This window comes from Nannobrachium achirus, assembly GCF_963921795.1.
Source record: "Nannobrachium achirus genome assembly, chromosome: 5".
Lineage (NCBI taxonomy): Eukaryota > Metazoa > Chordata > Actinopteri > Myctophiformes > Myctophidae > Nannobrachium > Nannobrachium achirus.
This window is the reverse complement of record NC_137814.1, coordinates 60,896,905-60,913,572: the sequence shown is the minus strand read 5'-3', so window position 1 is coordinate 60,913,572 and position 16,668 is coordinate 60,896,905. Positions and strand designations below refer to the sequence as shown.

General features: G+C 44.2%; 1 protein-coding gene across 1 annotated transcript in view; it reads right to left on the bottom strand.

Annotated features, from left to right (window-relative positions):
* Window positions 1-16,668, bottom strand: part of kcnq3 (potassium voltage-gated channel, KQT-like subfamily, member 3) — a gene marked incomplete at both ends in the record, with an annotated part of 256,289 nt that overhangs the window by 8,931 nt on the left and 230,690 nt on the right. The window contains 6 exons of the mRNA XM_080725955.1: window positions 3,092-3,197; window positions 3,789-3,997; window positions 12,111-12,205; window positions 12,791-12,886; window positions 14,535-14,645; window positions 16,335-16,511. Coding sequence (XP_080582081.1) covers window positions 3,092-3,197; window positions 3,789-3,997; window positions 12,111-12,205; window positions 12,791-12,886; window positions 14,535-14,645; window positions 16,335-16,511 — 794 coding nt within the window. The remainder of the gene's footprint in view (window positions 1-3,091; window positions 3,198-3,788; window positions 3,998-12,110; window positions 12,206-12,790; window positions 12,887-14,534; window positions 14,646-16,334; window positions 16,512-16,668) is intronic.

Here is a 16,668-nt window from a genome sequence, read left to right as displayed (position 1 = left end):
TCCGCCCCAGGATAATGGATTAAGATTATCATAATAATATCGTAAATCACGATTTCTTTTGTCACAATAATCGTGATATGAAATTTTCATATCGTCCCATCCCTAAGTAGTAGTAGTAGTAGTATGTATTACTCTGAGACTGGAGTGTTTGTACACTTTCAGAGTTACAGAGCAATACAAGTCCACTTGGACGCTTGGAGGTCCACGGACCTGAAGTTGATAACAGTGATTTAGATAGCATGATGTTTAGACAGATGCTCTATATTCTCATTGTTTACCTGCTATCCTTGTTTCTTTGAGGCACTTAATGGTTTGTCTTTGTACTTAACGTATGTAAATGTACCCTGTCATTTGCTGACTAGGGTGCCTGCCATTTACTCTGATTTCACACGTGTAAGTCACTCTAGATAAGAGCGTTTGATTCATGGCTAAATAATACATTTTGTTTTCCGTGCATCCAATAACGCTGATAGTTTTATTGCAAGTGGGACACGTCCACTTATTGATTTAGCAGTAATAATTAGCAACAACAACTACTAATTGGTTTGTTCCTCAATGGCGGCGCGTATCGATTGTGTTTTATTGATTTGCCGTTGAGTGCGCGACACACACACACACACACACACACACACACACACACACACACACACACACACACACACACACACACACACACACACATTAGCTTCACAGTTCAGGGACGGTCACTGCTTCCTCTCCCCAAGAGCATGCTGGGAAAAGTGTGCATGGGGTGCAAGTGAACACATAGCGCTCTGTCCTCCCCACAGCAAGAGCTATTGTGGAAACTACATCTCCCATAATTCCACACAAGCAGGTCCAAGAGAGTCCAACACAAACAATAGTAAACCGAGACACCCCAGAGCCCTCTATTGAAGAGTCGCGTCACCTTCGTTCATTCATGGAGCCATGTCTTCTTTCTACATACACATCTATTGGCGATTAGTGACACAGCACAAACCAGAAGTTTACAGAATGCATTGGAGTCTATGAGGGAAAAGTGACATTTAGAGTTACATGAACCACGTGACCGGCACCGTTTCTGACCCCGCATTGGCAGAACTCTCTAGGTAGGGCATTAACAAAAAAAGTTGAAAATCATTATTTTTGCTCCATGTGTGCGTCTGTACAGCATTTAAACAGTAGGATTGCTTATTGTCAAGGACAGAATGATCCAATATTGCAGTGCTACATTACATTTGGTATAAGTATAACATGGTTCTATTGTGAAAATAGCAGATCTACATGGTCACAACGTAGATCGGCTATTTTCACAATTTCTGCCTCTATATATTTGACAATTTGGACAATGTTTAATTTGTCATTTTAGATGTATTAAAAAGTCCTTAAATTGTCACTTTAGAAATGTGAAGATACCCTCTATACACTTAAACTTTATAAAATAATCGGGGGGTTGTGTGTTATGTGATGATGTCATCAAACGATAAACTTTTTACTGAGTTGAGTCGACTTGCAAAAAAATCACAAGTCGTTAATGCCCTAATACAAAGCTCTGAGACACCCCATCTCTGCTTTACTAACTGTGTGATGTAGGCGGTCGCCTCTTTGGGAGACCAGAAGTAAATGTGAACACAGCTCCAAAAGCCACAAATCTTCCCAGCATTCTGACACTGAAATAGCTTTTTTCAGAAAAGCAAATCATTGGGTAACAACTTCGTTATCAACCTTTCTCTCTGTCCCAGCAACAATCTTGATATCTAGCAACAGTAATCACAGGACGTTTGTGAGATATGAGACTGCGCCCACTTAGGAGACCATTTTGTGTACCATTTCGCCCTCCTACGAGGTTAGAAAAAAAGGACTAGAAATCTACAGTACACGTATGATGGTACAGTAGATATGATGCAAAATGTGAGAGCTTGCTAATTTGATTTGTGCACTCAAACTCACTGACAGTTCACTGACATTTGAATCTGTTTAGAACAGTGGTTCAACCTTTTCAGGCCGCGACCCCCAAAATAATAATATTTGAACTGGGGACCCCCCCACCCTGCACAAGCATTTGGAATTGTAAGAGTTGGCATTACATTTAGTTTAATTCGATCAATTCCATTGTGAAAATAGCAGATCTACATGCTCATGTAGATCTGCTATTTTAATATTTGACAATTTTACTAATATTTGACCAGAGGTACTGAAAACGTATTTAAAAGTCCTTAAATTGTCACTTTAGATACCCTGTATACACTTAAACTGTGTGTTGGTCTGTTTAATGTTAAGTGAGAAAACAATGTTTACATTTAGCTTCTAAGCTAACATCTGGGGAACCCCCAAAATAATTTGGGGGTCCCAACCCACATGTTGAGAACCACTGAAGTAGAAAATAGTGTGTTCTCTAAACCCTTCCCTGGATAGATAAAGTTCTAAATGTGAGCAGGGCCAGTGAATGAGTAACACTCCACTCATCCACCTCTCACTACCTACTCTCAAAGTGCCCTCCAGCAAGTTTTCTTGATGTTTGTTCTTTTGATTTCTTCCCTCTCCGCAGAGGTAGTTAGCTGTCTGTCTGTCTGTCTGTCTGTCTGTCTGTCTGTCTGTCTGTCTGTCTGTCTGTCTGTCTGTCTAATCTACAGTATTTGTAAGTCCTACTGCAAACTAATAGTCGAAGCATTATCTCCATGGCATTCATATCTCCCACAGCTGTTCAAAATCACTCTGTCTACCCCACACTTTATATGTCAACCTCTCCATCCCGATGGAATTCATGAGTTCCCGATGCCACATCCTCAATGTTGGGGCTTCAACACTTTTCCAGCATAGTGCCACAGCTCTTCTAGCTTGGAGAAGGCCAAAGTCTAAGATTTTAGCTAGTTTCTCTGACTGTATAAAGTACTTTGGATGAATTCCGAGTATACAAAGTTTAGCACTTAGTGGAACTGTGATTTTAAAGATTCCTGACAGACATTTCATGACTTCATTCCAAAAATGTTGCATCTTAGAACACTCCCACATACAGTGAAATATGACCTGTAGGAATTGTGTGTGTGTGTGTGCGTGCGTGCGTGCGTGCGTGCGTGCGTGCGTGCGTGCGTGCGTGCGTGTGCGTGTGTACCTGCATGCTCTTATGACCAGCTTCAGGGTAGGGATCATGTCCTCCATCAGAATGTCAGCCGGGAAACCTCTCTCCTCCAAGCATGGGTCTGGAAGGCTGCCAGCATCTGGAACAATGTGGTCAGAACAACAACAAAAAGAACATTTGTTGATGTTTTCACTATTTGTGGTAGAAATAAGTAAAATAGGGCTGTAAGTAAAACCTGGAACGCATTATTACTTTAACCATAATTTTATACTTTAACTATAAAAAAATAGCAGATATACAAGCTCACAATGCAGCAAATAAAAAGATTATAAAAAAAAACTAATGTGGTACAACGTGGCACCCAGTGCTGCGAGCTTGTAGATCTGCTATTTTTGAAAAATCGTGAACATTTGAGCAAGCCTTTGAATAGCCTCAGCTATTTTGGTGAACCTTCCCCCCAGACTAAGGATGCTGGGGTTCAAGTGGTTAAACGTCAAGTATAAAGTTATTTTCAGTCAGTTCTGATGGAAACTAATATTTCACCGTCACCGTGACATACCGTATCTTAGGGAGAAAGATTTGCCTATTTACGTAGCATAATATGATATAAGATTATAAAAAAAATAACAGTGTAATTCAGGGATGCCAAGATGAAAAAGTTATTGACAGGGTCAAAAAAGTGTGAAAACCCCTGGTGTAGACCGTGTGTTATGTGTGGTGGGTAATGTACCTTCAGAGCTCTGGCGCAGTGTGTAGGCCTTCATGCGGAAGGCGGTTCTGAACCTCTCTCTGTTGCTGAAGCCGGCGGGTTTGGCCTCCTTGGAGGGACTCTCCTCGATGGCGTCGGTGCCGCCGCCGCCGGGCGGCTTCTTAGCCATGACGGAGCCGCCGGGCCGCGTGTTGGGAAGGCGAACCCGCTCCAGTAAACTCAGCTTTTGGCTAAAACGTTACGAGAAACAGAGAGGGGATAGGAAGTCACTGCAGTAGAACTATTTCTACGTGTCATTATTTCGACTAAGGGTTAGGGTTAGGGTTAGGTTTTAGGGTTAGGTTTAGGCACAGTTTTATTGAGGTTAGGGTTAGGGTTTGGGTTAGTGGCGAGGCCGGGCGGCAGGACCACAATAGACTGTGAATGGGCTACTAGGCCATTCCAAAGTTGCTTTTTTGCACTTCTTAACACTTCTGGAAGTAAGATAATGGGTGTGAATAATAGCTACTATAACTAACTCCACCCTTAACCTATGGACAGTGATCTGTAGCGGAGGACAGTCAACCAAACCACAGATGATGGTGATGTGTCGACTGACTCGACTGACTCAACACATCACCGCCCACAAAAGGGTATGAGGAAACATACAAAAAGAAAACCAAATCTATATTTATTAATTTGAAGTATTCATTCACAGCATTTTTGGTAGAACTCAGTCATCCCTGTTGTTGCCTCAGCCTACTTTAAGAGAGAGAGAGAGAGAGGTAGGAGGGTGTCTCTGTTTTGTCCAATAGCTGACAGTTTCGCAGCCAAAAACACATGTGGGGAGAAGACGAGAGAGCACTCTGGGTAAAATAAAACTCCTGTGTGTGTGTGCGCCTTGGAAGAGAGAAAGAGGAGGGGAGGGGAGGGGTAACCAGAGACGGCGGCGGCCCAGCGGAGACCTCAGTAACGTGGGTCGGCCTGGCCGCCCACTCTCCCACCACGGAGCACACAATATGCTCCTGTATGCAGGCAGCCAGGAGGGCCCTGGCCCGCTCTGCAGATTACAGCGCTGAGAGCACAGATAATAGCCGGGCTTAAAGAGGCTCTCGATGCTCTCTGACTGCTCCTCAGACGCGGCCACAAAGGCAGAGGAAAATTGGACGTGATTATCACACGGTCCGGCTCAAACCAGGCAACACAGCACAACGGAACACACAGGAGAGCTGGCTACTTAAAACCTGCTCCCCCAAGACTCACTCTCACACACTCTCTCTCTCTCTCTCTCTCTCTCTCTCTCTCTCTCTCTCTCTCTCTCTCTCTCTCTCTCTCTCTCTCTCTCTCTGAGTGGAGGCTTCCCAAGATGCGCGCTCACAGACGCGCACAGCAAGCACACCCCCACGCCCAGGTTTGTATTTAGTGTATTGCATTAATGTGAGGACATCAAGACTTTACCCTTTTGTAGCCCTTTTTTAACCGCAAGCCTAGAATTCGGAAATAATTTGCATATCTAACGCCCCAAACTACCCCAGGCTTTTCAAAGCGAGCCTATGTACAGTATACAGCGCATTTGGAAAGATCAAATTGTATATCAGTGACACAGACTATACCTGGTGTGTGGACTGCGTGAGCCCTACGCAGGCTTTGCTATGTACAGTAAATAGCAACATATTTGTTTTTCAGAAAACTTAGGTCAGGCTTTAGAAGGCGTTTTTAGAATCAGCCTCAGGCCTAAATAGGTAAAATAGGACTAGATCTATATTTTGCGTGTGTGTGTGTGTATGCGGGGTTCGCGTACATGACGTATACTTTTCCCTTTTGTGGGGCTTTAGTGCCGAAAATAAATACCCGATCTCACACACACACACACACACACACACACACACACACACACACACACACACACACACACACACACACACACACACACACACCAGACACACACACACACACACACACACACACACACTCACAGAGCCACATACAGAGACACAAACACACACACACAACACAATCCCCTCCCGGTTTGATGATGTAATTGAGCCATTTGGCTCTGGCTCCATCGCTGGCCATCAGGACACGCATTCGGTGGATAAAAGAGATAAATAAGCCTTGTTATCATCGCCGCTGCTGTTCACATATTGCTGTGGGGTTTCAGAGCGCGGGCCGGCGGCCAAGCTAGCGCATCAGTCCAACCGTCCAACGCTCACACGTCACCATGCCCCCAGGCTCCACCGTTTCCCACCCACTGATCCTATCACTGTACACTACTTAAAGTCTCTCTCTCTCTGTCTCTCTCTGTCTCTCTGTCTCTCTCTCTCTGTCTCTCTCTCTCTCTCTGCCCTGGGCCGTCCGCCAGCCAGTAATTCAGGTGTTGGTAACTCGAGGCTGGCAGGCTGTCATCGCGGCAGATCAGAGCTAGAGGGCAGCGTTGCGTAGGTGCCAGGGCCGTCGTGGCCGAACGGCCGCGCTGTATACTCCGGCCAACGCTAATGACGGGGGGAGGGGCCTCGGGGGACCCGCTGACCTCCACGTCAGGACACTAGTTTCTCAACGTGTCATGTTCGGGGGACCACCAGGCGTTTCCAGATGGACCCTTATTATGGGTCTGTATTTCTGAGAGTGCACTGCAAAAAATTTATTTCTGAGAGTTCACAGACCTGTAAGGGCTCATGCATATACTCCAGAGAATGCGAAGAGCAGTTCACCGCCATGTCGTCAGAAGACTCACCTCTTCAGACTCCACCTTAGCCCATAGCAATTACCATAGTACTACCCTCAATGACCATACATGAAAGTTAGATATTTTAGATCCATATAAATTCATATATCGTTTTTTTTTTTTTTTTTACTGAATAAGTGCTTGGTCTACCTATGCTGCGAGGCGCTGTGAGCTTGTAGATCGGCTGTTTTCGGCAAAGAGGTTTTGTAGAGGGGGTAGAGCAGACTAAGTACAGAGTGAAAGGTCAAGTTAAGTATTGACAGTTCAAGTGGTTAAATATCTGATAACAAAAATTTACATGAATCCAAAATACACTGATGATTGTGCTGTCAAACGATGAAACTATATGGAATCTGCGGGTCTCTGCTTCATCTCCCTCTCAGCTATAAGGGGTCCATGGCCTGAAAACGTTGAAGACCCCTGCCCTAGTATGAATGAGCCTTAAGGGTCCATTTGGTCCCATTCGTACACACTCTCAGAGTTCACAGACCCGGTAAAGTGTGGGCGTTTGGAGACTTGTCAGGACCAGAAGGAACAGATGGGACGTCCGGCTCCAGCCAGGTTCCTCGCGTTTTAGCTTTTTAGAGCTTTTAGTAACCGAAGCTCCGCCATCCATCTGACTGACCTATGGTCAGCTCTGGGGCAGCACTGGACAGTAAGTAGCTGAGTATACTTCTACTATCAGTATTGTATGTACTTAAGTGATCAGTTTTTTACTTCATACAGTTTTTTTATTTAAAAGACCTAAAAGCAGATCTACAGTACAAGATCAAAACATTCGATGCAACAAATTTCTATAGGAAGGGACCCCCGGGAACATAGTGAGAAATAGCAGATCTACAGTACAAGCTCACAATATGTCATGATGTGTTGGGAGCTTGTACTGAACATCTGCTACTTTCAGAATTGTATTTATGTATTATGTATTTAACCTTTGCTCTAGTCCTGGGTGGCCAGACTCTTGCCTCCCACAATTTTCAAATGCTTCCGTCATGCCGTCTAGAGCAAAAGAAGCTCTGATCATGACAAAATAATTATAAGCGGAACTGCGGAAGTGAAGCATCCTCCCCACATCCCTTGCATCTTTACATTCGCGCAAATATATAGCTTGCTTCAAGCATTCGTGAACGGAAATGCCAGCTTCCGTTACTCGGCTTTCGGGAGCTGTAGTTCCAGACTCTATGCATTCGGAGATTGTGGAATAGTTGTCTGTCAACGCGAGACTACCTTTGCTGCGTGTCACTTCCCATGTATCTCTTCCCATTTCCTGTCTGTCTCAACTAAATACTATCAATAATGGCAAAAAAGAAAAAAAATCAATGCAGGCCCAACAAATATCTTGAAAGAAAGGTCAGGATTTAGAAGGCTTTTGTTTTTTAGAATCGGTCAAAATGGGTCGAGTATTTTCACAATGGTAGCATTGACCTTCCATGTAACTAGATGGCTCAATTAGATTCACTCGCCTAACTGTTATCGGCTGTTTGTTCATTGTCTGAGCATAAGTGTTTTTCAACAACACTATCAATGACTGAACTAGGCGTTCAAAAGCGGGATCATTTGTAAACAGAGCCCGATCCATTACAGATGTTTGGCTCCGATTAAGGTCCCTGATTGTGAAGACCTAGACACCAATTACTGATGTTTATTTTTATTTTTTTACAGATATTTTGGTATTTATTTTAAGTGACAATTGTGAAATCAATCAAAAACCTACACATTTGATTAAAGTTTATACTTGATGGGGTTAGATGAGATGTGGTACAAGACACAACACAAGGTGCACATCTTCTAAAGCAACAGTTTTGGACATGAAACATGGAGGTTTCCCACCCGGCTACAGACCAGATAACAGTCAAGCTTAATGAAACACGGTCATCTATAGTTACACACAGGGGTCAATGAATGCCCTCATTGTGACAACAAGAGCAAGTGACCTCACCATCTCTGGCCGATAACGCCCCAAATCACTCCTTAACTACATGTCGTTGGAGTCAGACAGTAGACACATGATCCTGCTGCCCCTCGCCAATAGAGAGAGATAAAAAACGCAAAGAACGAAAGAAAGACATATTAACCATATTAAAAGACCTCCATTTACTTGTAATTATCCCCGCCTCGCTCGGGCGATCTTAAACCGCCATTCATAATTGAATCGGAACTAATGGACTCGCTAATTGGATTCTAAATAAAGACTTTGGGCAATAAGCCCCTCCCGACTGGCACCGAGGGTCTAATCTTTTTTGGCGTAGCGTGTGATGATGGGTTGGGGCTGTTTGTGTCGGATGGATCAATGATGACACGGATCCCATGTATTCAGCGGAGTCATTAAGCCCCCCGCTGCAGCCCCCCCCCCCCCCCCCCCCACACACACACACATTGATTTCACATGGCCATTTAACACGGGAAGCTATTTATAAATGATTGTGCGTGTGTGTGTGTGTGTGTGTGTGTGTGTGTGTGTGTGTGTGTGTGTGTGTGTGTGTGTTTATGTGTGTGTCCATATCCGTGCGTGTGTCTCTATGTGTGTGAGCGAGCGAAACAAGTGTGTGTGTGTGTGTGTGTGTGTCTGTCTGTCTGTCTGTCTGTCTGTCTGTCTGTCTGTCTGTCTGTCTGTCTGTCTGTCTGTCTGTCTGTCTGTCTGTCTGCCTCTGCGTGTGTCTCTGAGTGTGTGCGTGCGTGCGTGCGTGCGTGCGTGCGTGCGTGCGTGCGTGCGTGCGTGCGTGTGTGTGTGTTGGGGGGTTAATTTGTTAAGATTCATTATCAGATTCATACATAGTGTAGTTTAAGTCTTACTCGCCATGAGTGACACGCACGCACGCACGCACGCACGCACACACGCACAGCGCTCCATCTGCAACAGTTCATGATCACATTTTAATTATTTTTAATGAGTGTCATCAGCTCCAAAGACTAATGAAGTTTTCCCCCTGCAAGACCATTCCCCATCACTTCCTTATAAATAGCTTCCTGGTATTAAATCACAAACTTACATAACACATCTCTGGGTGCTAACGGCTGCGTTGAATAGACATGGATTCACTGTCTACAAAAAGTACTAATTAATCCTAAAATAAAGTTCAAGAAATGATGTATTTTTTTATGTCTCCATGCAACCATACACTGTCGGGCAGAAACCTTGTTTCTCCAAGTTTCATATTTGTAAGTTTTTTCGCAAAGCAAAGCCCTGCTTCATCATACAAGGCTGTCGCACGAAAGTAGTGAAAACTGCAGATCTACAAGCACACAACGCCTCGCACCGCGAGGCGTTGTGTGCTTGTAGATCGGCTGTTTTCACTAGTTTAAATCATTTCCAAAACGATAAATACGAAACAAACGGTTTCGGACATACAAGGTTTCCACCCGACAATGATGATAGGCTATGCAAGCGTAAATGAGGCATAATAACCCAGAAAGTGGAGATCAAAGTTTGGTGACTTACCTGGCCATGGAGTCATCTCTCCTTTAGGATGCAGAGAGACGGAGGGGAGAGAAATACATGGAGCAATCAGGACAATAAGTTTAGTCAGGAACACTTACGTCAAGACTTAACTCATTCGTAGTTAACGGCCGAGGACCCCAAAGTCTTTCACTGCTGGCTTCTCCTACCTGTTAAAGCGGACGGTAATCCAGTTCCCATCGTGCGTGATCGAACACTGCTATGCATGGTTTGTTCGCGTATTCCATCAGCTTCTCAAATCCTTTTCTTTTTTTTCAATTGATCCGTAAGTTCTCCTTCTGTAAGCTGCCGTGTTTACACAGAAAGCCAACGGGCCAAAAAAGAGGACGGACCATCAGCTTCCGGTTTACGGTGTCAATGTTAACTGGTCCGCTCAATAATGTGTCCGTGTAGAAACCGATCATGGAGCATTAGTTCCGGCCTGTTTTAGTTCCGCCTCGATAATTTTTTTTTTTTTAATTAAAGCTTATTAAATCTTCGGGTTCCTCGGGCATGGCAAGGAAGGGGTACAAAGGGGTATTTTTTTGGCAGAGGTTGAGTTAAAGAGGTGCTGTTTTGTACTTTTTCCTGTTTTGTATGTGTCTATGGAGTTAACGTTACTCTAATAGACCAACAGGTGGGGTTATAATGTGCAAATTTGCCTTCCCTGTGTATTTTTGGTTACTTCCTGGAAGCAGAAAGGCTCAACTGACAAACACTGAGTTAATGACATCATACAATCAACCCCTCCCCTTTTACCATTCACCCCACACTGTGGGTGTGGCTAACTTCAGCTGGGTCACCACCCACCTAAAAACCAGGCATACTTAATTAACTGGTGGGTGTGTCCGCTTAAAAACCTAATTTTAACACTTTCTGCACACTTTTTTGGAGAAAAAAATCTTCCTCCTATAATCATAATAACTGATCATCATGTTTTTCGGGGTGTGGGGGTGTGGGGGGGGGGGGGGGATATTCTGTATGCAACAATGTTTGCGACACTTTATGCTATTACCTGCTGTTTTTTGTGCGACACCAAAGACAGAAAGGTTCCAAAGAAAAACAGTTCACAGTTAAAACCCACCAACACTTAAAATAATGAAACAAACGTGCAATCAGATGACATCCAGCTGTACCTCATAGATCTATAACGCATGCTCCCGGCATCCAGCGTTCCCATGGAAAGAGTCTCCAATTCAGGTTAATGATGATAATCATGCAAACTGAAAATGAAAATGAAATGAGGCAAATGAAAAACCAAACTGAACCAAACAAAACAAACAAACTATAAAATATTTATGCAGTGGGAAAGAAGCCAAGGCACTCATGTGTAAAAAGAAAATAAAAGAAAAAGAATTCAGACAAAACTTTTGTCTGAAGTTTTCCTCTCAGTACTGAGGAGGAAGGCTATAATGTTGTTTACTAACTCTACTTTAACCCAACACTTGGGATTTTGCCATTCTTTTTGTAATTATTTGGCTACAGAGAGCCCCGTAAGCCACGATTGTGTCCATGTTGTGGAAATTCACCATGTTGTAATGGAGATCAGTATGTTTACTTTCACCCGGAAATGAGAAATCCTAACCACGGCCGACCGTCGTGCTGCCGTAAAAAAAAAATGGTTCTTGGCGATCAAAGCGCATGTGGAAGTAGATTTCGAGATAAAGCCGTTTCTTTGCATCAGCAATGAATAGGAGCCTATGTAGATTACATGCTTCCTGATGCTGGCGGCCGAGTTGCATCATGGGATATGAGGTTTTTTCGCTCACCAGACGCAACAGCAGCAGCGCCTGTTTACCTGGTAACCATGGTAACCAGGTAACACGTTCCTGGACGTGATAACGGGGCCGTGGCGCCCCACCGCCGTAATTCCTATCACGTTCCTGGACGTAATTGGCACCGAAAGTGTTAAGACATGCAGGAACGCATCTGTCTCACATAAAATCTTAACCACTTCAACCATTGTTTTATACTTTGGCTACTGTGAGCTTGTATATCTGCTATTTTTTAAAACAATCATGAAATTGTGTGCAAGTGTGCTTTGCATCCTTCAAAGGTTTTTGAAACACAAACCCGGGAAACGAGCGCTCCTCAGAACGGAAGCTGGGAATGGCTCACATGCAGCCGGCATGCACATGTCGTGCAGTCTCCGTTAGTTTGTACGTATACAAAGATGCTACAGGTGAGCAGATTAATCACTTACCTGAAGCAGGGCAGAGAGATGATGGTTTCGTAGAACCTCCAGGTGGATATGAGGTCTTCCCTGATTGGATTGGTGGCGTAGTATCTCCAGGCAGACTGGGACAGGACAAACAACAATACACAGTTATTTTGTTTGTTCTTTTAAGAAAAGGAACACCAACACGACACACGAGCATATCTCCTTGTATGGGCTGTTCTGTCCGCGAGTTATCTCAATACATGGAGTTCCGTGCTCATACATACATGCATTCTTAGACACAAAGCCAGATGTAGGAGCGGTTTGCACCGCTGAAAAATCCCCACCCATGCGAAGTGAGCAGGGCCCACATAGACCCACATGATGTCACAGGGGGAATATTGCCCAATCAGAAAAGGAACATACGGGTAGGGGACGTAGGCCTACATACGGGTATACACAGTCAATCAGTCATGTATTGGAGTGCACCGCTAATAACAGTTCATTTAGAGTGCATTTGGGCCTATTATCGGCCTAATATGGCCTTCAACAGACAGACAGGCAGGCAGGCAGGCAGGCAGGCAGGCAGGCAGGCAGGCAGGCAGACAGGCAGACAGACAGACAGGCAGGCAGGCAGACAGACAGACAGGCAGGCAGGCAGACAGGCAGACAGACAGACAGACAGACAGACAGACAGACAGGCAGGCAGGCAGGCAGGCAGGTACCTGGATGAGTCCAGCGGCAGGATGTCTGCGTTTCTCAAAGTGCTTCTGTCTGTGTTGTTCCTGAACCTTCAGAGCCAGACCTGAACCCAGGATACCCTGATGACACACACACACACACACGCACGCACACACACACACACACGCACGCACACACACACAAGCACGCACGCAAGCACGCACGCAAGCACGCACGCATGCACACACATCATGACCTTTAACCTCTGAACCACATGAACCCTGTCTAACCCTTAGAACACACCACATGACCGTTAAGACCCCCTATTTAAACATTTCAAAATTCATGTCAGTATCATGCATGTATCATGGTTAGTGACATGGTATCATGGTCAGTAGCCTATAGTGGTGTGTGTCATGTCAGTATCATAGTCAGTATCATAGTCAGTATCATGTCAGTATTCCGTATCATGGTCAGTATCATGTTATCATGGTCAGTATCATGTCAGTATTCAGTATCATGGTCAGTAGCATGTTATCATGGTCAGTATCATGTCAGTATCAGTATCATGGTCAGTAGCATGTTATCATGGTCAGTATCATATCAGTATCAGGTCAGTATCATGTCAGTATCATGGTCATAAGTACCATGGTCATAAGTATCCTGTCAGTATCATGGTCAGTATGGTCAGTATCATGTCAGTATCATGTTAGTGTCATGTTAGTGTCATGTCAGTATCATGGTCAGTGTCATATCAGTGTCATGTCAGTATTAGGTCAGTATCATGGTCAGTATCATGTTAGCGTCATGTCAGTATCATGGTCAGTGTCATGTCATTGTCATGGCCAGTATCATGGTCAGTATCATGTCAGTATCATGTCAGTATCATGCCAGTATCATGGTCAGTATCATGGTCAGTATCATGTCAGTATCATGTCAGTATCATGGTCAGTATCATGTCAGTATCACGGTCAGTATCATGTCAGTATCATGTCAGTATCATGGTCAGTATCATGGTCAGAATCACCTCAGTATCATGTCAGTATCATGTCAGTATCATGTCAGTATCATGGTCAGTATCATGGTCAGTATCATGTCAGTATCATGTCAGTATCATGGTCAGTATCACGGTCAGTATCATGGTCAGTATCATGTCAGTATCACAGTCAGTATCAAGTCAGTATCATGTCAGTATCATGTCAGTATCATGGTCAGTATCATGGTCAGAATCACCTCAGTATCATGTCAGTATCATGTCAGTATCATGGTCAGAATCACCTCAGAATCACCTCAGTATCATGTCAGTATCATGTCAGTATCATGTCAGTATCATGTCAGTATCATGTCAGTATCATGGTCAGAATCACCTCAGTATCATGGTCAGTGTCATGTCAGTATCATGTCAGTATCATGTCAGTATCATGTCAGTATCATGGTCAGTATCATGGTCAGAATCACCTCAGTATCATGTCAGTATCATGTCAGTATCATGGTCAGAATCACCTCAGTATCATGTCAGTATCATGTCAGTATCATGGTCAGAATCACATCAGTATCATGTCAGTATCATGGTCAGAATCACATCAGTATCATGTCAGTATCATGGTCAGAATCACATCAGTATCATGTCAGTATCATGGTCAGAATCACATCAGTATCATGTCAGTATCATGGTCAGAATCACATCAGTATCATGTCAGTATCATGGTCAGAATCACCTCAGTGTCATGGTCAGTGTCATGTCAGTATCATGTCAAGCAGTCAGGCAGACAGTATAAACATACTCACTGCAGGCAGCGCAAAGAAGGACACTCCTATGAGAGCGAAGGTGCCAGCTAACAGTCTGCCAGCCCACGTCTTTGGAGTTTTGTCACCGTAGCCGATGGTGGTCAGCGTGATCTGAAAACACAGCACTTCATGAGATTATGATGACAAAATGCATAGACAGACTGAAGAGTTCCTTGGATTGGATGGATGGATGGATGAATAGGTGGGTGGCGGGATGTCTGGATGGATGGATTTTGATAAGACTTAGGGTCAAAATAGGGCTTTACTTTACAAAAAAGAAAGATTTTTTTTTTTTGGAGATACAAGGTTTCTGCCCGACAATGACGATATACATATGAAGCTCATTTGATCGGCACAAAGGCACCATTTCAGATGGCCTGTGGTTTCCAATGATTCAAATGTAATATTTTTGGTCCACCAGTATTAGTCGTCATGTGTAATTGAAGAATTGAAGTTTCTGAGTGATTTGGGGAGTGACATTAAACTGGGGCAGATAGGCTATTTGTCTGTAGAATTTGTAAGGATTCTCAAAGGAACTTGCTTTTTTTATTCGTATTTTATTTGTAGAACGTTTCACACAGTTTATTAAGCTGTTAATATAATTGCACTGCAGTGCATGTATGTGTTTTGTTAGTTTAGTTCACAGAATAGTTGTGTGGTTACAATGCCAGCGAAATACTATTGATATTGCGCTGTAGTTAATTAAAAAGGTTGTGATGCGATGCATTTGTATCAGTGACTTGGTCACACACATCAATATGTCCGTACAAGGACAAATGTGTCTGTGTCAAAGACGTGTCCTGGTCCGTGGAAAATGTTAGGTTTTGTTTGAACATAACATTGTAATGTTCCTATTTTGATCATTAGACCCAATTACTGTATGTCAAGTCTCCAGGTTTTCTTCATAATTCATACCAGTAAGACTCCCTAATCAGGAGATAAGCGACCGTCAGGTCGCATACAAAAACTTTAGAAGGCAATGGTAGCCAATCAGGGAATATCGGAAATGGGACAGACCATGTTGATGACATGACTTTAGAGATACTGTGTACCGCTTTGCGTGATTTTAGGGCATCTGTAGGAGCAGTGTCAAAAAATGGGTTTTGCAAGAATCGGCCTCATGGTGGCGGTAGAAGAGGGCCATGTGAGAAATGAGTGGAGGTTGGAGGTTGTGGTTTGGCAGCCAAGGAGTGTGTGTGCAAAGTTTGGCATGGATAGGGGCAACGGTGGTGGAGATATGAGTAGGGCAAACTTGTGATGTGACGTGTGACGGGCAGACTGACAGATAGACTGACTGACAGCCGGTGGAGGTTTTGATAGTAACTGCGACCTGGCGGTCGCAATGACACCGATTTACTATCAAACTATGGCACATAGGAGTGCCCTGGTACAGACCTTTTAGGCCATGGCTACACGGAGCTGGATTTTTCATATATCCCGGTTTTTCAGATATCCACATAGAAAAATATCTAGGTCCACACGACAAAGATATCTAGGTCTAACAAGCACACACACAGTAAAGTCTTCAGAGATATCCGGGTTCCCTGTCTACATGGATCCAGTGAATCGGATATTTTTCAATCTCTCCACTTATTTATCTGGTTAAAAAAATATCCAGCTTTGTGGCCGAAATATCCATCTTCATGTGGCTGCAAGCCCCAACAGCACAAAAAAATTTCTAGCTTCAGAAATATCCAGCTCCGTGTAGCCATGGCCTTAGACTCAAGAACCCCATTACTCTGAGTGTACCAATGGAACCTACGGGTCCAACCTTGGACACCCATGTCATGAAGTACCTACCAGGCCCCACCAGAGGGCGTCGGCGTAGGTGTCGAAGTCCTGGGGGGTGGGCGTGGCGGTGGGGTCGTCGGGGTTGGGGACGGCGTCCGCCGTGACGTCATCCTTCTCCACCAGGTAGACCAGGAAGGACGCCAGGATCAGAGACAGGAAGCCGATGTACCACGCCGTGATCAGCTCCTGTAGCAAACATAGTGTAGCATACTGTTATCACTGCTCCCAGCAGGGACGTGCTGGCCATTGGGAAAAGCGGGACAACTCCCGAACGGCCAGTTCATTCCCGGCCGGTCTAGGAAAAAAATTAAAATAAAATGTCTGCCGTTGTTCCATTTTGGGG